Source organism: Lagenorhynchus albirostris, chromosome 3 (assembly GCF_949774975.1).
Source record: "Lagenorhynchus albirostris chromosome 3, mLagAlb1.1, whole genome shotgun sequence".
Classification (NCBI taxonomy): domain Eukaryota; kingdom Metazoa; phylum Chordata; class Mammalia; order Artiodactyla; family Delphinidae; genus Lagenorhynchus; species Lagenorhynchus albirostris.
The window spans coordinates 164,468,188-164,490,910 of NC_083097.1; the positions used below are offsets into that span (position 1 = coordinate 164,468,188).

Here is a 22,723-nt window from a genome sequence, read left to right on the forward strand (position 1 = left end):
GTCCCCAAAGCAAGTATCTTTGAGGAAGTGACATTAAAACAGAGTCCAAATAAGGGAAGTGTTCAATCCATAAAGACATCTGGAGGAAGGTGTACCTGGTGGAGGGGACAGTGTGTGCAAAGGCCCTGAGGTGGGAATCAACTCAGGTGTTGGAAGGACACAAAGAAGGCCAGTGTGATTGGAATGGAGTAGGAGTGAGACGGAGGATGTAGGTCCAAGCAATGTCAGGGCAGGTTCTGCAGGGCCCCTGCTGAATGCTGAGGCAGGAACACATGTCTGGAGTTTGAGTATGATATTCCTTGCTCTTTATTTGCGGTGAAGCCCAGGGACCTGGGCATGCTTGGAGACAACCCCCTGAGAGCAGCAGAGGCCTCAGGGTCTCAGGACTCGCAGCCATGGGTGCGCATATATTCTGAAAACCCCTCCAGCTGGTCCAGCAATTCCTTCTTGCCCACTGCCCCATCCACTGGCCAGTGCATGAGGAACGTCTCCTTGCCCAGGACATGGGTGTATCTGTGGGCAAGAGGTGGCCAGGATGGTGAGGAGAGCCAGGTGCCTTGAAGGTGTGGAGACCTTTCTGACTTGCCCCTCTGCCCTGCCTGACAGACTCTCAGAGCCACAGCTTATAACGTCCACTCCACCAGGCCATCTCAGGTCCCCCCACCTCTAGCCCATACTGCTGGGGATTAGAAAATGCTCCCCTTCCTCTGACTCGTTCTTGCTCTCTGTTGGAAATTTACAACTACATTTACAACATCTCCTTATGAATGGTGTTCCCTGGAGTTGTGCAGTGCACAGCCTGCACCTCCATTCAGGGCAGCCCTGAAACCCAAGACTCGTGTTGACAGGTGCAGTAGAAACTTTGACACCAAGGACTGGACTGGGGTAGGGAAGGGGGCCCAGGCCTGAGTCCCCAGGGCAGCAGGAGCCCCCCACGCACTCAGATTTGACTCTCCACAGGTCTGATGTCTGGCCCATGATGAGGTATGTCTCGTGTTCTTGCAGCCCCAGGGAGTCATGGCAGGTGGCATGAGTGACGAATTTCTTCATGGTGAGGGGCTTGGCAGAGTCCGTGCCTGGAGGAGAGGAGAACCAGTGTGTGAGCTGGCATAGGCCTGGCCCTCCTCCGCGTTGGGACCCCGGGGGTAGGCCCCCACGCCCCCTCCTCTGCCACCTTGGACATACCACTCTTGATGATGGCTTGGAGCTGCATGTTGTAGTAGATGTAGGGGCTGGAGGCGGAGGTCTCCACAGACTCCAGCCTGGCCTTGTACACTGGGGGAGGGGTCCAGGAGGGTGTCGTGTTGGTGTCCAGCCTGCAGGTGGGCCGCCCCCTGCCCCTCCCCACACTCACCAAAGTCCACGCCAACCTCACAGGCTGCTGCCTGGAGCTGCTCCTGCTGCAGGTGGTCGCTGTCCTTTGGGGATGGGCACTGTTCTGGAAGGTTGGGGGAGGGGGGGCGGCTGTTCTAGCTGCACTGGCGCAGGGGCCTTCCTCCCATCTGACCGCCATCCGGCCCCAGGCGGCAGCCGCTGGGTCTCTGGGTCTGGCCTTTCCGATCTGTAGGGTGTTCTCTCCTCCTCTGTCTCTCCGTTTGGTCTCTTTCTTTTCTGCTTCTCTCATCTGAGTGTCGCTCCGTGTCTGTGTCTCTGATTCGCCTGATCTTTGGCTGTGCCTGAGTGTATGTGTCATTCTCTGTCTCCTTTTCTCTGTCTCTCTTTGTCTCTGTCTTGCTATCTCTCTGTCTCTCTCTCTCTCTGTCTAAACTCATCCCAGAAGGCGCCCAGGAAGTGATGAAAAGCTCTTGAACCCCTAGCCTGGCAGTCCCAGCCCTCCGTAGCCCCATGACCTCACCCTCGGCACATCTGCACACGTCTCTGTGGCAGATCTTCCTCAAGGAAGCGTGCTCTGTGGGCAGGTTGTAGAAGGAGCTGCACCTCTGGGCTGTGAGAAGAGGCGAGTGACCGGGGTTGGCTTGGGCCAGCGCTCCTGGGGGCTGGGTGCATGTCTGGCTCCGCCCCCAGCAGGCCCCGCCCCACCTGACCTGCCCAGCCACCCCCTTAACAGGTTCCCTCCTCTTTAAAGAGCCTGCCCACTTCTTGCCCACCCTTACCCAGCGGGCCACGCCAAGTCCCTTCTCAGCTCTGCCACACCCGCTTCCAGGCCCCCCCGCCCCTCCCCGGGGCCACTTTAACCACTAAGGAAGGCCACGCCCCTCATCACCACGCTCCTTGGGTCCCTTCCGGCGCCCTCTTGGCCACCCCTCCCACGGAGCCAAGGACCCCCTCTGCCACGCCCCATTCCCCCTTTTGGCCCCGCCCCTCACCCCTCCCTTTTTTTCTGGCCCAGTCCTTCTCAGGCCCTGTACCCTCCCGGGATAGCCCTCCACCCCAAGGCCCCTGCTCACAAGGCTCGTAGTAGTCGTAGACCATGACCTGGGCAGCCTGCAGGAACTCCGCCTGCAGCATCCTGTGGACGCGGAAGCCCAGCACCGTGTCTACCTCGTGGGAGAGCTGGAGAAGGGAAGTCAGCTGTCTGAGCTGATCAGGGCCACGGAGCATGGGGTACTGACCACAGGGCCTTGGCCATAACCACTGACCGCGTGGCCCTGAATACTGAGGAGCTGACTTCAGAGGGCATGGCTCTCGGACAACACTGACCAGGGTGCTGATTGTGGTTTCTCCGCCCATCCGGCTGCCCACGGACCTCTGGCAGAGGACACCTGGCCTTCCTCACCTTCTCCAGGTAGAGGACAACAGTGCTGTCGCTGGAGGTCGTCTTGGTCTCATACTGGAAGGCGTACCTCTCCACGTCGCTCGTGAGCTGGGGCAGAGGGTGAGGAATGCGCGTCGGCAGAGATCCTCCAAGGCACCCAGCCCTGGGAGCTCCAGTTAGTGTGAAGCAACTCTCAGAGCTCCCGGCCCTTGTCCAATCAGCCCCACTGTTGGGGAAACTGAGGCACAATCAGGGCAAGAATTTAGCTAAGGTCATACAGGGAGTCCCCCAGAAGTGACCGTGGCCGCTGACCTTGGGGCAGGGACTCTCTGAGGCATTAACCTGGGGGTCTTGACCCAGGTAGATGCTGTTCTGCGCCCACTCGGGGAATGTGGGATGTTGCCAGGGCAGTCCCCGCCCTGCTCATTACCTGTTTGAGGTCATCCTGGTTGGGGTAGAAGCCGGTGAGCAGGGAGACCTCCATGATGGTCATTGTGGCCTCTCGATGACCCTGGTACCTGGGGATTTCACAGCACCAGTCTCTTCCCACTGTCCCCTTGCCCCTCTCCCACGCTCCCACTGTCATCACCTCTCGCCTGGACAAGGGCAGTAGCCTTCTCCTGTGTCTGCCTGTCGCTCCTCTGCCCCCAAGAGGATACAGCTTTAGCAAACAGAAATCTGGTATGTTGCCTCCTTGCTTAACTTCCTTGCTTTACCAAAACACCTGGCCTCATCCTTTCACTTCACCTCCTTCCCCTCTGGCCTCTGATTGATTGCTCTGAAGTGTCAGTCTCTTGCCTGCCACTGGACCTTGGCACATGCTCTTCTCTCAGCCTGGAATTCTTCCTCCCTCTTTGCCCTGAAAAATCCTGTCACCTTTGCAATTTCAGCTGATGCATCACCCCCTCTGGGAAGCCTTCCCCAGCCGGCACACCAGATCATTCTCTAATTTGCCCTCCTGTGGCTCCGTGGACCTCTCCTTTGCCACATTTAATCACGGTTGTCATTTTGCCTTGACTCTGGGTGATTATTCGGTTATTGTTTGTCTCCCCTGATAGTCTGTGAGCTCCACCAGGCAGGGAGGAGCTGCCTTTGCTCACAGCTGTGCCCCCAGCTCCTAGAACAGAGCCTGGCACCAATTAGGTGCTCAATACATTAAAAAAAAAAATCTGGGACAGACCTGGGTGAGGGTATTTGAGAGACAGAGCCAGACTGGGGTGGGGGCTGGAATGTCTGGAGAAGATGAAGAGAGGGGAGAGTCGTGGGGTTCAGAGCTAGCCCTGGGCATCTGGGTCATGGTGCATGTTCACCGTGCAGGAGCCCGCCTTTCTGGGACAGGGAAAGCTGGGGGGCAGGGTTGGGGTAGCAGGATGGTAGATAAGCATGGAAGGGTGGGGTAGGGGGCAGAAAGAGGGACAGGCAGGGGAGGGCAGGAGGAGAGGTAGGGATGAGGGGGCAGGCATGGAGAGGCAAGTGTGGCTGGTTCCCTCCCTCCACTCAGTCCATAGGGAGAGCTGCTAAGGAGTCTGGATTCCAGGAAGTGGGTCCTTCCTCCTGCCCAGTCCACGATCCTGGTGACCTGACCTTGTTTCCATCCGGAGCTGAAAGGTCGCTTCCCCCTTTTTATTATCTGCAGAGAGAAGGCAGGAATTTAGAGGCTGGGTGACACAGCCTCTGGAGCCAGCTTCCTGGGTTCAAATCCTGGCTCTGCTATGACTTTGAGCGAGTTGTTTAACCTCTCTGTGCTTTGGTTCCCTAAACTGTAAATGGGGATCATAATATTCCCAACCCAGCTGGTTAATTTTAAGTGAGTTAATACAAGTAAAGCATTTAACATAATGCCTGATTAGTGCTTGAGAGCTGTCAGTTATTATTACTATAGTATTACTACCTTTATCATATTACTACTACTACTGCTACTACAACAATTAAGAAATGGGGTCCAAACCAAAGTCTTGGTCACTTTTAGTCCCTAAAAGTCTTGGGACTGGTGAGACTTGTTTCCCCCTACCCTGACAGTGAGCTCCCAGTGGCAAAGTCCTGTCTCTTCCTTCTTGGTACCCCAGACTGGAAACTCTGGAATCCATTTCTGATCATCTCCACAGCCCCTTCCCTGGTCCGGCCCCATCATTTCCTGCAGGACCAGGGCAGTCACCTCTTCCTTGGTCTCCCAGCTCCCACCTGTGCCCTCTATAGTCTGTTTCTCCCACAGCGGCCAGAGGGAGCCTGTGCGAACCTGTGCTAGGTCATGTCCCTCTTCTACTCAGAACCCTCCCTGGCTCCTATCTCACTCCAAGCAAACGCTAGAGTCCTCACCGTGGCTTGTAAGTCCCTGCCCCATCTGCCCCATCACCTCTCCAACTCTTCCAACGAAAAATCTACCCCTTACTCCTCTGTAGACACACTGGCCTCCCTGCTGTTGCTCAAACCAGGTGAGTTCATTCTTGCCTCAGGCCCTTTGCACCTGCTGTTCCGTCTGCCTGGAATGCTCTTCCCTCAGATCCTTCCTGGCTCACTCTCTCACTTCTTTCATGTTTCATCTCAAATGCCACCTCCTCAGAGAGCTTCCCCTGGACTTCCTCCAAGTCTGTAGCACCTTTTCCTGCTTTATTTTATATGGTACTTATCATCACCTGCTATTATGCTTCATATTTATATTTTACAATGCAGATTCACTTATGTTATAAATAAATAACAATAAAAGTATAATATACTGTTATTGTATTGTTTGCGTCCTTCTACTAGAATGTGGGCTCCCGGAGAAGACGGGATAGTTTTCTTGTTCATGCCTACGTTCCCAGGGCCAAGAAACAGGGTGCAGCACCTAGTAAATGCTCAAAGAATATTTGTTGGGGAAGGGTAAGCTGGGACGAAGTGAGAGAGCGGCATGGACATATATACACTACCAAATGTAAAATAGGTAGCTAGTGGGAAGCAGCCGCATAGCACAGGGAGATCAGCTCGGTGCTTTGTGTCCACCTAGAGGGCTGAGATAAGGAGGGTGGGAGGGAGACGCAAGAAGGAGGAGATATGGGGATATATGTATAGCTGATTCACTTTGTTATACAGCAGAAACTAACACACCATTGTAAAGCAATTATACTCCAATAAAGATGTTAGAAAAATATTTGTTGAATGGCTGAATAAAGCAATAGAGATACTTACTGAATGATAGCTAAAATAAAGTAATAAAAAAGAAGAGCTGGGTATCCCTGAGTCCAGGCTCACCTTTCGGGGCTGTGTGAAGAGTCACATTCAGGTGGTACAGGTTGCAGGTGTCCTCCCAGGACTCTGGAGACCTGTGGTACATGGTCAGGATCTATCGGAGGGGGAGGTGTCAGAGCCCATCCACACTAACTCCTTCCTCCTTGCTTCAGTTCCTGCCTAACCAGCTCTCTGCCCCATGGGGAATTCACAGCAAGGTCTTTCCCGTTCAATCCATGTGTTCAGTGGCCAGAACACCCTATACAGTCTAGGCAGGCCAGCCCTGTAATAGAACTTCCCGCAGTGTTGGCAATAGTCTCTAACTGTGCTGTCCGTGTGGCAACCACTAGACACGTGGCTTTTTTTTTTTTTTTGGTTGTGCCGTGCAGCATGCGGGATCTTAATTCCCCGACCAGGGATTGAACCCATGCCCCCTGCGATGGAAGCAGGGAGTCTTAACCACTGGACCGCCAGGGAAGTCCACACATGTGGCTATCGAGCACTTGAAATGTGACTAGTTCGACCGAGGAACTGAATTTCTTATTTTATGTAATTTAAAATTAGCTGAAGTTTAAGGTGGAGTGTGACTTGCCTGAGGTCACGCAACAAAGGCAGGGATTCAACTGTGGCTCGATTGCCTGAAACATGATAGCAGCTACCTTGAATTTGGTGACAAAGAAGGCTGTCCTCCTGGGTCATAGGGCATAGGGCCAGACGATGTAATGTGTGTAACAGTGTCTGACACACAGTAAGTGCTCAAAATAGCCTTCAGATATTGGGGGAAGGGTGCGGTTGTTCTCTGGGTTTTGAGAGGCACCCTGGTGGGAGAGTCTTTCTTTTAGGGGGCAAGTAAAGAGACCCCTTCAGGGATTCCACATAGGAGGGGCAGAGGGGTCCAAAGATCTCTGGCCTCTGTCTTCCCTGACTCTTGACTTACTGAAAGTGAAAACCTCTATTTCCCCACCCGTCAAATGGAGCCCATATTTTTACCAGCTTCTCAGGGGGCTTTTGAGGTGTCCTTAGATTGATGCCTAACAAAGGGTTGTGTCCTAAATGGTAGCTAAGGTTATTGCTTATTTCAATCTTGTTTTGGAGTCTATATTTGCCTCTATTTCCACCAACTGGGGAAGCCCTGGGCTCTAGCTAAGGAACACAAGACCTACCGAGATGGTGCCTCTTCCACTGCCGCTGGCTTTGATCTCTAGGTCATCCTGGGCAGAGAACTGAAAAGAGAGGGGAGAAGGATTTGAGGGGAGAAGAAGCAGCAAAACATGGCTTACACGCAGTGGGGATGGAGAGGAAAGAAGGCACGGGCTCTGGGGCCTCAGTTATTTCCCTAACTTGGCGTCTGGTGACTCTCCCACCTCTCTTCATGAAGATGGTTTTACTTTTCCTTCTTTTTTAAAAAAACTATTTATTTAGGCTGCACCAGGTCTTAGTCGCGGCACGCGGGATCTTCGTTGTGGCACGCATGAGGGATCTAGTTCCCTGACCAGGGATCAAACCCGGGCCGCCTACATTGGGAGCGCGGAGTCTTACCCACTGGACCACCAGGGAAGTCCCTGGATCTGCTCTTGTTTCCCTCATTCATTCTTCCCTCATCGGCCAGAGCAAACTTTTACAAATTCACATGCAATCACATCACCCCTGCTTAAATCCCATTGATGTTCTTAGAACACTCTTGCCTCAGTGCCTTTGCACTTGCTGTTTGTTCTGCCTAGGTATCCACAAGGATCACATCTGCCTTTCTTTGCTCAAATATTATCTTCTTGGTGAGACCTTCCCTACCCAGCCTAATTACAACTCCTTGATGTTCCCACCCCCTCCCTGCTTAATTCTTTCCCATAGCACTTGCTGTCATTTAACACATTACATATTCTACTTATTCACATCGTTTCTTTGTCTATCCCCACTTAAATATAAAATTCTACAGGGACGGGATTTTTTTTTCCTGTCTTGTTCATGGCCATATTCCCAGAACCTAGAAGAGTGTCTGACACACAGTAAGTGCTCAAAAAAGATGATTGAATAATTGAAGGTGACTATCACCTCCTTCATGGAGTAAGGTCATGGAGATTACCTTACTCCCCGTACCCAGGTTATTATGTCCTTTACACACTTATTTCATTCCCCTGTGTTCTGAAAGCTTAAAGTGAGATGTAGAATTATATTTATCGTCTTAATTTCTCTCTAGACTGTAAGTGCTTTGAGAATAGGGACCACAGATGTTTCATAATGTAACCCAGGAGAATGCTTGGCACACAGTAGATGCTCAGGAAATGTTTGTGGAATGAATGAACCAATACATTGATAGTATAGCCAATGGTGGTTGGATAATATTGGTGAGGGGAGATTTCCAGGGACATGACTCTTGGTCTCATCTCCAGTGCAACTTCCGTGTGGACTTCCCAGCTGCCCCTTAGCTCCATACCTTTGCTGACCGCAGCTGGTAGGCATTGTTCTCATCGATGAGCCATTCCATATTCAAGGCTCTCTTGGGGGCTCTGATCTGGACGCGGAGATCCTGGACACCGTCGAAGGGGACAGCTTCACGGAAGCGTGTGAGGGCCTCTATGGCCACGACCGTGGTCTGGGTGTTGGGATGCGGGCCTCGGATCAGCACCACTGACAGCGCACCGGAGCCCCGTGGGGCACGAGCACCACGGACAGCTCCTTCCGGCGGGCCAGTAATGTCAGCACCTCTGCTAGCGACCCCCCTCCCCCCTCCCCCTTCCCCCTCCCCCCAGTTTCCGAGGCTCCAGTCACCTGGGTGGACTGGAAGCCTCCTCCCAGCTCCCGTTTCTCCAGTAGCCACTTGGCGATGGCGTGCGTCTCATTGTGCCGACCCAGCTCCAGCTTCTGCATCAGCGCATAGGCCGTGGCCTCAATGGTGTAGAGGGAGTCCATGTCCAGGTCGTCCACTGGCCAATGGGTTTTGTCTAGAAGATGGATGCCCACCTTGTCACGCAGATCTGGGCCCACCTACCTAAACCTGCCCTCTCCTCGTGTCATATTGCCCAGTTTTTCTCATCTGCTATTTTATTGAGCACCTACTTTATGTGAAAATCTTTGCTGAGGAGACGTATGGACATTGCATTTTTCAGAACCACTCTAGGAGACAGGGACACTATTTAGAGTTGGGGAAATTGAGGTTCAAAGAAGCCCCTCCACATTCCTCTCGGTCCCACTGCAAGTGAGTTTTTCTACCTCCACTCCTCTTGACTTGGGGAATGGAGAGGATGGGATCAGGACCCTCAGGGATGGGATAGCGCAGGCCATGGGAAGCAAACCCCTCTCAGTTACCTATGTTTTATGACCTTCTTTCCATTCTCGAACATACCAAGCACTTTCCCACTTCAGAGCATTTGCACGTGCCATTCCTTCTGCTTGGAATATCCTTGGCCTTTCACGTAGGTGAGCGTTCTCATCTTTCATTCCAGCTGAGGGGTCCCCTTTTCACAGAGGCCTTCCCAGTTCTCCAGTCTATACTCCCCCCCCCTCATCATCGCTCCCACCCACCTTGTATGTTATTATCTCAGCGCCTGTCTCAATTAGTAATTCTCTTTTGATCTGTTTGTCTTCCACCTGCCTCCCCCAGGAACGCTGGGGACTTTTTTTTTTTTTTTTTTCTGGGATGGAGATTAGTTTCTTCACTTTATGATTCATCAGTGGAAGAGAAAAGGTTTTGCATCTATACATGTCTATCAGCGGTCTGGCTGTTTTCAATCACTCAATCAACAAAACACTCAACCGTAAGTAGGAGTCCCTCCTCCCTGTGCCCTGCCTCCCTCCCATACTCCCCCCTGCCCCTCTGCCCTCCCCGCACCCCCCATGCCTGGGCTCTCAGTGGATTCTGGTTGGCTGCTGGGCTCATTTCCTGTGAGCCGGCCTGCGCTGGGGACTTTTGAGGGCGGGGACCACATCAGTCTTGTTCACCTTGGTTTCTCAGGGTCTGAGCTCAAGGGTGGGCACACCATAGGTGCTCATAAATGAAGAATCACATTTTGCTGGATTTGACATCATACAATCCCCCTCTCTCTGCCCCCGTGACTGTGGTTAACACATAGTTGGTTGAAAAGTGACCCCCACCCACCCTGGCTGGCAACACTGTCCAGGCGGTCGTTGGCTCGGGGGCTCCTGGTGAGGGCCAGAGCATAGGAGACTATGGCTACGGCAAAGGTTGTCTGAATGTGGGGGAGTTTTTTCTCCAGGAAGTCACTGGCTTGCTTCATGCTGGCAGCCAAGTTCTAGAAAGTCAAGAGAAGAGGCTAGAGGGAGGTGATCAGAGGAAAGGGGTCTGGGAGTTAGAAGGGAGGAAAGCAGTAAGAAGGACATGAGGGCAGGGGAGCCCGCTGCGTGCAGGGGGCGTGGCACCCTGCAGACCCTGCCCTCGTCTTTGGGTCCTACCGGTATCTTCTGGTTGCACAACTCCTTCCCCTCATTCAGAGCGATCAGGACGAGAGCTGTGAGGGATACATTTGCCTCCGAGCCTCGGTAGCCACCCTGTGGGGATGCAGAACGACAGCCATAATCTCTTTACCATCTTGGAGACACCTTCCCCAATCTCTCCTGACTGACCTTGAAAAGCTCCCCGGTGCTCAGCTCTGGGCTGGATGATGCTGAAAGCAGGATGAGGAAAGGGGTAGAGGAAGAGGACCTATCTTGAGATTTGCCTGTGTGGGGTCTGCTTTACTATAAGAAAATTTGACAGCCGCGGAGGGTGCTGTGCTAAGCTCTCTATGCTAGCTCAAAACATTCTTGTAGCAGCTCCATTCTCCTGATGAGCAAACTGAGGGTCAGAGGGTGAAGTGTCCCCATTGCTAGTAAATGACCGACAAGGTTCAAACTCCTCTTGAGTCTCCCAAGTTCCACCCTCAATCCCTGTACTGGACTGAATAATTTTCCCCCAAATTCTCGTCCACCCAGAACCTCAGAGTGTGATCTTATTAGGAAATAGGGTCTTTGTAGATGTAATGAGCTAAGTTAAGAATAGGTTATACTGGATTAGGGGGACCCTGTATCCAATGACTCGTGTCCATATAAGAAGGCACACACAGAAGGAAGAAAGCCATGTGAAGATGGAGGCAGAGATTGGAGTGATGTGGGTCTAAGCCAAGGGATGCCGAGGACTGCCAGGAACCGCCAAGCTAGAAGAGGCAAGGCAGGATTCCCAGCCCATGCCCCAACGAGCCTTCAGAAGGAGCATGGCCCTGCCGAGACCTTCAGCTTGGACTTTTAGTCTCTAGAACTGGGACCAAATAAATAGATTTCTGTTGTTTTAAGCCACCCAGTTTGTGATACTTTGTTACAGCAGCCCTAGGAAACTAATACATACCCCAAAGTCTCTTCTTCTCACAGTGGCCAGTGAAGCCTGTGAACTCTTGAATCAGTTTACATCTGTCCTCTGCTCAGAACCTTCTGTGGCTCCCATCTCACTCAGAGGAAAAGCTCAAGTCCTCCCTTTGGCCCACAAGGCCCTGCACACTCTGTCCCATCACCTCCCTGCGCTCCCCTCCTCCCCCTCTCCCCTCGCTCACTCTGTTCCAGCCACACTGGGCTCCTCACTGTTCCTCCAAAATATTGGGCACATTCCAGTCTCAGGAACTTTGCACATGCTCCTCCCTTTGCTTAGGACACTCTCTCCTTAGTTATCCACAGGACTTGCTCCCTCACCTCTCCAGTTCTGTATAAATATCATCTCCTCAGAAAACCTTCCAAAATGTCACCCTTCCCACCTTGATCCCCCTTTCCCTGCATTTTTCCCGTCTCACTTATAACATGCCACATCACTTATGTCTCTGTTGTGCTAATTGCCTGTCTGTCCTCCACTAGAATGTCTGCCCCATGAGGACAGGGATTTTCGTCTGTTTTGTTTGCCCTGAGCCCCCAGTGCTTAAAGCAGTGCCTGGCACATTATAGGTGCCTGATACATGTTCGTTGGTGGAAAGAAACTCAGATCTGTGAGCCTGTCTTACTGTGACTGTGTTTGTAACTCCTCTAGGTACCGCCTTCCTGTACCACGTAGGGCTTTCACTCACTCAGCCCTCCCCTCTTTTGGGGGTGCATTCTGTCTTTGCTGGTTCATTCATCCATCCAGAGTTTCATTCAGCATCACTTGCTGACTATGATGAACCAGACCTGCTTTTCTCCCCGGAGGACTCACAGTGTAGGAAAAGCAAACCCTAACCAGACTATTGCAAAGCCCCACAGGCTTCAGGACCTGGCGTCTTTCCGCCTTCCCAGGCCTCGGGATGGATCACCTCTTTGCCATCTTTGGGCTCTGATGACACTGGTCTCTTTTCCCCGTCCTCAAACATGCCAGAGCCTCAGGGCCTTTGCACATGCTGTTCCCTTTGCCTGGAGCTCTGTTTTCCATTCTTTCCTCCGCTGTCTCCTTTCCTTCTTCAAGTTGCTGCTTTACCGTCACTTCTGCCTGTAGGCTACCCCTGACACCCCCAGCGCTGGGCATGGCTCCTATTAAATCCTATCTCCTGCTTTTCTCTCCCATGGAACTCGGCGCAATTGTGACTTAAACAATCACTAGTTATAATTATTTGGTGAACTTCTGTCTGCCCCCCACTGCCCAGCTTGTCAGTTCTACAAGCAGGGGCTGTCACTGTCTTGTTTACCTCTGTGTCTCCCCTCTCCCCAGCACAAGGCCTGGCACACAGCAGTTGCTGGATGAATGTTTGTTGAATGAGTGAATAGATCACATCCCTAACGTGATAGGTGCACAGGACAGGGCTGGTATTCGGGGGAGACTTAGGGGAGGTGGTGTCTGATCTAAATCTAAAGAGAAAACATACTTTGGCTAGGTGCAGGGGAAAAAAGGGATGAGGTGTGACTATACCATGCAGAGAGAGCAGCCTAAGCAAAGATACGGAGGTGAGTTGGAAGGACCTGTGAGCAGGGAGTATTGAGGGGTGAGACTTGGGAGGAGATACAGAAGAGAAGGACATAGTAGAGAGATACCGTTGTAGGTGACTGTGTTTGTAGGCGACTGCCACAGAAGGTGTCTGAGCAGGGGAGAGACCTCCCAGGCTGTTTGAAAGCTGTTTCTGGAGGCTGGTGTGGAGGAACAATTGGTAGGGATGGGTGTGTTGGCTGGCGGAACACGGAGGACTCAGACCCAGAGAGAGGTGGGCCAGGACTGGCAACTCCTTGAAGTAGGGGTGGGGGGATAGGTCCCAGATGTGCCCAGCCTCCCCACATTGTAACAGATGTGCCCAGCCTCCCCGCATTGTAACAGAGTGCAGCACGGTCCAGAGCAGGGAGATGTGATGCTTGGTGCCGGACCTCAGCTCTTTCCTGTTCTCATTCTACCTGGGAACACGTCAGGGGGCTGAAATTCCCCTCCCAGTGTGCAGAGCCCTTGGGTTTTGTTTGAATGGCTCAGGCGGTGGGGGGTGGGTGGGCACCTTCATGGACCCCATGACCACAGGGCTTTCCTCCAAGAAGCTCCCGTCCTTCGCCTGCCTCTGGGTGATGATCCAGTTGGCAATGGTGCAGAGAGACTCAGGGTTGAACGCCCCCATTGTCATGGTAGGGTAGGCCAGGGCGAAGACCCGGAATACGTAACTCGTGAGCCTGTTGGAAGGGAGACGGGGTGGGTGATGGCTGGCGATAGTCACCAAGGGGGTTCTAGGACAGGGGCGTCTACACTATGGAGAAGTCTACCCCAGAGACCACGGCAACTTGGGATGCTGCTGGCTTACAGGCTGCCTGCCCCAAGACCCCTCAGTGGGGATACTTCTGGGGTCATCAAGCCCCAGGCTGGTCCCTCAGGCTTCCTCCTACCAGGGTCCTCATCCTTACCAGGTGCTTCCTGGGTTTCCCTTGCTGGTGTGGTAGGTGCTGTCTGCGCTCCGGTGGGTCAGCATCCGGCTGTACCCTGGGAAAACAGGTGGATGGGAATTTACCGGGAGAGTTGGTGCTTGGGTGTGGCTGTGAAGGGGGGGGGTAGTTACCAGGCATAATCTGGGGGGCAGGGTGTGGGTGGGACTTAGGGGTGCATCATATCTAGATGTAACCTGGAGGAGGGGACTGGTCCAGGTGCCTTAAGGAGGGAGCTGCAGGGCCCAGGTGTACATGAAGGTCACGGCCACATGTGACAGTGGGAGCCAGGGTACAGCTGTATCTGGGGGTAAACTGGGAAACTGTGCCATTGGGGTGTGACTGGGAATTACTGCTGAGGAGGAGTGTGACTGGGGAGGGGTGTGACTGGGAATTACTGCTAGGAGGGATCATGGACGGTGAAACCCAGGAAAGGGCGTATCCTGAGGGGCCACTACCTGGGTGTTTTCTTGGGGGTTGTCTCTTGGCTGTAAACTAGAGATGTCAGTGTGTCTGTGTAGTCAAAGGATGTTACTCCTGGGTGTATTTTGGAGGAGGTGCCTCTTGGGTGGATTCTGAGCATTGCTGCTTGGGTATTACCTGGAGGTTTACTGTTTGGGTTTAACACTGGGGATGATAGTGTCTGGGTGTTACTTGGATGGAGAGCTGGTGTCTGTGTGTAACCAGGGAGACGGGGTCAGCGTCCAAACTAACTGGAGGGTCTCTGTCAGGGTGTAACCGGGGTGTGTATCTATGGTTGTTACCTGGGGGGTTTGGATGTAACCTGGGAAGGTATTAGCATTCAGGTGTAACCGGAGGGCCACCACCTGGGATTATGCTGGAGTTTTCCCACCTGGATGTTCCCTGGGGGTGTAGCCCAGGGCGTGGAACTGATTGGCTATAACCTGGGACAATGTCTGAATATAACATAACCTGGGAGGTTGCTGCTTTGGGGTTAACCAGGGTGTCTGTTATGAGACTTGTAGCCTGGGAGAGGGGTCAGGGTGAAGGAATAATGTGGGGGTCACAATTGGGGTCACCTGGGGGACCTGGTGTCAGGTTGTCATCTGGGAGAAGTCAGAGTTTGGGTGCTATTGTCTGGGAAGGTCCAGTGGGGTACCCCAGGGATACCTCAGCCACCCTCCCCAAGAGTCCCAGACACCCTCATCGAGGTCCCAGGAGGGGATCCACTCTCACCGCTGACAATGTTCTTCATCACCTGCTCCCTGAGCTCTGCCCCAACCTTGTTCCACTGGCCTGTGCTATCCAAATAGCGTGCCAGGATGATCACGGGTGCCAGGGAGCTCAGCGTCTGTTCGGGGCAGCCAGTGGGGACCCTCAGCAGCCGCCTTGTTTCTTTGGGTGTCAGGCTGCCCAGGATGGTCTCTCCAAGGATGTCACCTGTCAGGTGTGCATGGTCTAAGTTACCATGGCTCCCCGAGGGGCACCATAGGTCCCCCCGGCCCCTCCTGCCCCTGTGCCCAGGCAGGCTCTGGAGGAACCGGCCCCTCCTCAGCCCCCGCAGGAGCCAGCTCTGTCTAGGCACCTTGAATGCTGACAAACACTTCTGCCTCTGTGTTGGGCATCTTGTTCAAAAAGTCCTGTTTTGGCACCAGCTCCACCTGGGTGTGACCTGAGCAGGTACAACCTTGTGTGACAAGCGGGTTCTGGGACTGGGGAGGTCAGGGTTCGACTGCAGACTCTGGGAGAATCTCAGACTGCCCCCCTGACCAGATCCCCTCATTTCAGCCCCTCCCTCCACTGGCGCATGGTTCCAGGATCCCACGTGCTCCCTGAAGACCCCACAAACCTTGGGGGTTCAGGAGGATGCTATGGGATATTTGCTGTATCTGACCCCCTGCCTGTAGGATGCAATGAAGAAGAAAGTTAAAAACAATAGTCATAATGACAGTAAGAGGAAGTATTGCTTAGCTATAAAGAGCACAGACTCTGGGACCCAGATATCTGGGTTCAAATCCCAGCTCTTTTGCTTCCTAGCTGCATGACCTCGGGCAAATTACTTCACCCCCTCTGTGTCTCAGTTTTCTCATCCATAAAAGGGAGAGTACAGTAGTTCCGACCTCATAGAGTTGTTCTGAGGGTGCAGTGAGTTAATATTCTTAAAGTGCTATATCCTAAGTGCTCAAAAATGTGTTTGTTAAGTAAATAAAGTATTACTGATGGGTCATGCACTGGTCTTGTGTAATTTTCACAGCTCTCTGATTACTCGTGGGTATGAGGATTATTCCCATCCTGCAAATGAGGAAACAGAGGCTCAGAGAAGTTAAGTAACTTGCCCAAGGTCACACAGAAGAGACAAGGTTTGAACCCGAGCCTGATTCCAAAGGCCCGAAGCGGGGACTCTGTGACTGAGTTTTCAGATCATTGTCTCGCACCTCACTCCTGTCCTGGAGGCCTGTTCATTGATCTTGGGCCCACCTGCCCCTCCCGTGATCACACAGCCTGGATCTCAGGAGAAGCCCCACTCGCTGCACTGGCAGCAAGGGCTGGGGGTGCCTATTACCTGGACCAGGAGTGTCTTCCTCACGTGGTCCTGGACCCCAAAGCCCATGACCTTGACCTCCACATCCACTTTGCCTGTTTCAAGTGGGAGAAGCACGAAGGGCACCATCTTGGAGGAGGTGGGGGGCACGACAACCACCTGGCGGGAAGGGGCTCCTGGCTTTGCCGCACTGCACAGTGACTCCTTGTGGGGGAACTCCACTCGGACCTGGGGCAGGGTGGGCAGTGAGAGGGTCCTGATGCATGAGGAGGCCCAGGACCCAAGAGTCACAGTCTCCTCCCTGCCCCCACCCTGAGAATCCTGAGTAGGTGACAGTGTAGCATAATGATTGAGAGTTAAGACCCTGCCCGGGTTCAAACCCCTTCTGTCACTTAGGTGCTATGTGATCTCAGGAAAGCCATGCAAGTTTCCTTATCTCCAAACCAAGAACAGTCATAGCAACCATCTCCTGGGGTTCTTGTGAGGCTTAACTGGGAAAATGTCTTAGAAACTTTTTCAAAAAGGCTGCCACTTCACTGGCTCCTTCGAATAATGGACACACTCCATCCCCCTTATAAAACACACTGACAGACATTTTTGGGGGGAGAGGGGAAGGCTGGGGGCTTCACCTTGACCGGGTGGACCCTGAAATTGTACAGCACAGCTTGGATCTGGACCTGCTCATTCCTGATCACGGAGAAGGGCAACTTAAGGTCCACAAAGAATGATTTCATAACTGTCAGCTCAAAGGGGTCAGAGACGCAAAGACCTAGAACCAGGAGGGCGCTTGACGTTAAGCAGAGGCCAACTGCCCTGGGGCTGGCCAGGGCCACTGTGCTCCTATTCCTTCAGCGCTGGGCTTGTGGGGTCACCTTGTCCAGCCTTGACACTGACGGCCACAAACTTCCATGTGGTGATGGAATCCGGCACGGTCACACGGGTGCTGTAGTGCGAGATGCTGCAGACAGTGCAGGGTAGGGGGAAGGGAACATAAGTGAGTCTGTGCTGCCTGGACAGAGCCTCTGATCGAGGGTTACTGTCTTGGGCTTACCATCACTATGAAGGGGTCAGTGGGTCACCCAATTAGAGAAATTATCACGAGAGGGACATCATTTGGGGGGACCCACTGGGATCTTTATCCCCATCCAGGAAGTTTCCTGTCATGGGACAATGCTGAGAGCTCCATGTCACTCCTGGGGGCATTGGCCATGATGGATGGCCCCTGATGCATAGACGGGCCAGGGACCAGAGGCTGGCATGGGGGCCATAGTCCTACCCCGATTCACTTTTGGGCAGAGTAATCTTCTTCCAGAACCAACTTTCAGGGAACAAGCTCCGGACAGGCTGGTCCTCCTGGAAGATGTCATCAAAGTCCTCGTCTTCATCCACTGTAGGGAGGAGATGTGGGGCAGGGTTTCTTTTGCATGTCTCCCATGACCCACCAGACTCTTCAGTGGGGTCCTCCCACCTCATCCTTCCACGGCACATGTCACCCCTTGACCTGTCCATGACATTCCATGTCCCTCAGTGGAGCCCCCCGACCCTGTGCCTCCTGCCGTGGCCCCCTCACTTGTCCCCAGAAGCAGCTGCTCCTCTCGGGCCTCCCGACTCAGGGCCTCAGACACATGGCAGCAGCTCAGGAAAGCGGCGATGCAGACTGGTCCATAGCGGACATGATGCGTCCTCTCCACACACGATAGCCCCACTGGGCTCTCCCGGAGCCCAGCCTCACAGCACTTTCGCTCCAGCTCTGTCTCGAACTTGTTCACTGCAGGCCAGAGTTAGTGGGACAGAGGAGGGGCTGGGTAGGACCTGAGGAAGCAGGGACCCATCCACCTCAACGCCATGTACACCTGACCTCTGTTTAGCCATATCTCTGGCAATGCTGTCCCTAGAACTTTGCCTGTATCTTTCCCCTGAAGCTTCACATTGAACTCATATGATGAGTTCTGATGAGGAAGCTGAGGTACAGAGAGGTCAATTCACTGGCCCAGGGTCACACAGCTCACAAGTGGCAGAGCTGGGACTGGAATTGATGCTGCTGCTTCTGCTACTTCTTCTCCTTCTCCTTCGTTTGGGACCGGGATTGGCAATGCCATGTTTATTTATTGAAGCTGGGATTTTGACTCCTGGTTTTCGTTGTGTGTTTTAAAAAAATGAAAACACAAAACTTGCTGTAGAGCATGATGTCAAGTTCAATGCTTCTAAATTAGCGAACCGAAGGAATGCACTTAAATATAAAAAATATTATAGCAATTTAATAATCTTATTGTCTACCATATAACATGATTAGAACATCTATAGTTAAGGGATTGTTACCATAAATAAAATAACAGTTTATATTATGTACTGTTCTCAGAAGGTTAGCATGATTTTCGATATTGAAATTAGAGTTAGGGTTTTATCTCAATTTTTATTAGATTTCACTTATTTTCCCTTTATTTAGATCCACAAAGTCATTAGTGCTGCTTAAAAAGACTGACAAATCTAATATTCATAGAATCCATGCTTCTAACAATACCCAGTACTGCCTCTCATCTTCCTTGAACTCTAGGCTTCTTGGTCCCGTCCACACCCTGGTCTTGGTCTACATACTATCCATCTCCCCTTTCATCTACCTTCCTTCCGGTATCACAGAAGCTAGACATCTAAAAACTACATTTCCCAGACTCCCTTGCTGCTAGGGTCCTGGATGGGATGAGAGTCTGCCACCCAGACGCTCTTGTATAGAATTTGGAAAGTGGAAGAGAGGCGGAGACCATTTTCTCTGCAACGGTGGTAGCTGATGGGTGGCTCCAGTCTATGTGTTTTTGTAACAGGCAAAATTCTATGTTTCACTATCTACCTGCCAGCTTCATGAGAGATATTGGCAGAGTTTCCTGAGATTTCATGCATTGAAACCTAGATTTCATGCATTGTAAGAACTACAATGGAGTGATCTTGAGTCTCAGCAAGCAGCCTTCCAACTTCCACTCCTAAAGTTCAGCTAATGATTTTGAAAGCACCAGACTCACATCATGAAATCACCTCCCCTCCCCGTCCCCCGACTGGAGTACCTAGAGTGGTTTCAGTTTTCTGTTCTAAGCCCTGATGAATACAGGTTAGGGAGCCAGGAGGGCACATCCAGCTTTAGCTCTGACCTGCATTCCTCTTGGTCTCCAGGCTCTTCAGGGAGCGGCGGTGACGGCTGGGAGATGGGCTCTGGGGGCAGTGCCAGTCTGGGGATCAGAGGGAAGAATGAGAGAACAAGTGTCAAGATCATTATCAACATCCTTTATGCATCACCTCACTTTATCCCACAGCCTCTTCGTAGTCAAGATTTGCCACTTAAAAGTTGTGCAGGGCTTCCCTCGTGGTGCAATGTTCAAGAACCCGCTTGCCAGTGCAGGGGACACGGGTTCAAGCTCTGGTCCGGGAAGATCCCACATGCCGCAGAGCAACTAAGCCCGTGCGCCACAACTACTGAGCCTGTGCTCTAGAGCCCGCGAGCCACAACTACTGAGCCCATGTGCCACAACTACTGAAGCCCATGCACCTAGAGCCCATGCTCTGCAACAAGCCGCCGCAATGAGAAGCCCGCGCACCGCAACAAAGAGTAGCCCCCGCTCGCCACAACTAGAGAAAGCCCGCGCGCAGCAACGAAGACCCAATGCAGCCAAAAATAAACAAATGAAATAAATTTATTTAAAAAAAAAGTTGTGCAATCTTCAGCAAGTCACTTAACCTCTCTGGGTTTTAATTTCTCCAGCTATGTAAAATGGAATAATCGTAGTTCTATCTATGAGATCATGCATATAAAAGCACTTAGCACAGGGTCCAGCTTGTAGTAAATAGAAATTGTTATTTTAAAAAAAATATTTATTTATTTGGCTGCACCAGGTCTTAGTTGCAGCACTCAGGATCTTCATTGCAGCATGTGGGGTCTTTTAGTTGTGGCATGTGGGATCTTTTATTTGTGGCATGAGGGATCTTTAGTTGCAGCATGCGAACTTTTAGTTGCGGCATGTAGGATCTAGTTCCCTTACCAGGGATTGAGCCCAGGCCCCCTGCATTGGGAGTGTGGAGTCTTAGCCACTGGACCAGCAGGGAAGCCCCAGAAATTGTTATTAATAACACTATTTATAGCTGAAAGAAGACCCTCCTAGTTGTCCCCAAAATATCCATTCTCCCCTATCGTTTGGGGCAACTAAACTTCCATCTTTTATGTATCACTCAGAATGAAGACTACATTTCCCAGTCTCCTTTGTGCCTAGATAGGGCCATGTGACTGAGTTCTGGCCAATGAGATGAGAGAGAAGTGTACTAGTCTTTCCACTTCATCCTGGTGCCTGGGAGGAGGTCCTGGTGAGACTTCATCTTGGAATATGGCAGAGCAACAAGCTAGAAGGAGCCTGAGTCCCAGAATGACCTCTGGACTGTTACTGAGCAAGAAATAAACTTCTACCTGTTTAAGCTACTGTTAATTTGTATCCCTGATACACATGGCCAAAACTACATCTTAATTAGCACACAGTAAGTTACTTCTATTATTACGTACATTTTATGGAGAGATAAACTGAGAATCAGAGAGGAAATATGACCGGCCTATGGTAAGTGGCAGGGTCCTAGATTTTAGCTCATCTGTTTCACACCAAAGTCCATGTTCCTAACCACTAGATAGCACTTCCCCCACCCCTGCCGTCTTCCTGCCCCCCTCATGTACCTGAGCTTGCCAAAGTGTCCATGCCTGTGCTCATCTTCATGTCCAATCCAGCATCCTTGAACACAGCAAGTCTGTCTTTCCCACTGCCTGCTGTGCAGCCAATGTCATGTTCCTCCACCGTATCCCAGACCTGAGGGTCAAGAGAGGAACCTGGGGCTTCCCTGGTGGTGCAGTGGTTGAGAGTCCGCCTGCCGATGCAGGGCACACGGGTTCGTGCCCCGGTCCGGGAAGATCCCACATGCCGCGGAGCGGCTGGGCCCGTGAGCCATGGCCGCTGAGCCTGTGCGGCCGGAGCCTGTGCTCCGCGACGGGAGAGGCCACAACAGCGAGAGGCCCGCGTACCGCAAAAAAAAAAAAAAAAAATTCACATAATCACCCATTTACTGAGCCCTTACTACCTGCCAATCTCTATGCTGTGCACAGGCTCCTTGAATCCTTGCAACCACTGATGTTGTTCATTTAATAGGTGAAGAAACTGAGGCTCCAGCTAGAATCTCCAGGCAATCTTTGGGTCCAAAACCCACATGTTCTTACCTTCTTCTGTGTGAGCTTGTGTTTGCTGTTCAAGATATAGACAGCCTTGTCCACGGCCACCAGCCCCACTGTGGCCTCTGCATCACCTGTCACCTTCAATTCCACCTGGCTGCTGGGCTGTACAGGCTGGAGGTATCCTTCATTCTTCATGCCAACCTTCAGCTAAGCAAGGAAAAAGAGATGTCAGTATAAGAGGCTCATAGGTCACCAAGGGGCTTCCCCAAGTCCATTTTCAAGTTCATGCTCCCTCGGCTCTGATGGAGCATCTGGGAACTCCACCAGGCCAATCTCAACTCTACACATTTACTTGCATCTTCTCGACCTCTTAAGTTGAGGTTTTAAGGCCACATCATTTCTCCTCCCTCTCCTCTGCCTCTAGACTGAGAGCCCTTGAATTTGTACAGACCATCTCCCAAGCATTATGGTGGTGGTGTACAACTTCAAGGAGTTTGACTCACCTTCTCTTTGCATTTGTCATTCACAGCAATCCAAATGGAATCAGCCACCAGTTCAGGGTCCTGCCCTGTTCCCCTTGGCAGTAAATAAAAGGCCAGGATGCGGAAGGAAGGAAGCATCTCTGAAGTCACGTCAATAATGGCTGACGTGTAGACACTCCCATGACTTTTTAACTGATGTTTGGCATACACGATCTGGCCCTTACTCAGGACCTTGGAGACAAGGGAGACTGTGGATGAGAAGGGATGAGAACCAGCCCTTCCCCTAGGCTATCCCAACCCTCAAGGGAGCCCCCTAGTCCCTTTGCTTCAGCCCCTATAGGTCTGAGTCCATCCCAGATGGCTCCCACCGGCTCAAGTCCTGGCCTGACCCCTCACCAGGATGGTGAAGTGAGTGATCCAGTCCTTGGCTGCAGGATTTTGATGCTTTGTGTTGAGACTCAGCTGGATGTTGCTGCCAACCTCTGTGCCCAATGTCTTCACCTCAATGTGCAGGAAGTTCCCTGACCCATCCTGGGTTGAGTAAGGCCAAGCCGTCATCCTGGCTGAAGCCTGCTCCTCTGGCTGGAGAGGTGCATCAGTTTCCACCTGGGGAGCATGATGGGCAAGTAAATCCCTAATAACTCTTCCAGCTCACACAGTCCCAGCCCCACTATCCCTGCCCCATAAGGTTGGTACCAGGATAGGGAGCTCCTTCAGATCTCCGTTGGTGTTGATGGTCAGAGTGGCCACCCCACTGGACGAGGTATGTACTTTGTGGTTTTGGTAGCGGACGA

The 22,723-nt window shown here is 52.1% G+C and overlaps 1 protein-coding gene across 1 annotated transcript; it reads right to left on the reverse strand.

The window, feature by feature from the left end:
• Positions 1 to 291: 291 nt before the first annotated feature.
• LOC132517647 (complement C3-like) lies at positions 292 to 22,067 on the reverse strand. Its single transcript, XM_060145241.1, has 29 exons — positions 21,951 to 22,067; positions 21,493 to 21,654; positions 20,959 to 21,088; positions 19,397 to 19,474; positions 17,827 to 18,024; positions 17,533 to 17,644; positions 17,129 to 17,214; positions 16,886 to 17,025; positions 16,278 to 16,484; positions 15,564 to 15,615; positions 15,300 to 15,386; positions 14,951 to 15,154; positions 13,736 to 13,811; positions 13,339 to 13,507; positions 10,328 to 10,423; positions 10,014 to 10,167; positions 8,687 to 8,859; positions 8,352 to 8,510; positions 7,084 to 7,143; positions 5,945 to 6,035; positions 4,301 to 4,346; positions 3,147 to 3,234; positions 2,738 to 2,824; positions 2,409 to 2,514; positions 1,856 to 1,945; positions 1,355 to 1,438; positions 1,186 to 1,275; positions 941 to 1,076; positions 292 to 513 (listed from the first exon to the last, which is right to left on the reverse strand). Exons 1-29 carry the CDS (start codon positions 22,065 to 22,067, stop codon positions 381 to 383), a joined length of 3,411 nt encoding a protein of 1,136 aa, XP_060001224.1. The 3' UTR covers positions 292 to 380.
• Positions 22,068 to 22,723: the final 656 nt, after the last annotated feature.

Excerpts from the sequence above, each read along its gene's own strand:
- LOC132517647 (XM_060145241.1), bottom strand. The coding sequence starts at position 22,067 with ATGCTTCCTTCCTTCCGCATCCTGGCCTTTTATTTACTGCCAAGGGGA. Across the intron at positions 15,616-16,277 it reads GGAAGACACTCCTGGTCCAG|GCAGGGGGTCAGATACAGCA; the intron begins GTAATAGGCACC and ends TGCATCCTACAG. Across the intron at positions 8,860-10,013 it reads GGACAGTGTTGCCAGCCAGG|ACAAAACCCATTGGCCAGTG; the intron begins GTGGGTGGGGGT and ends TCCATCTTCTAG.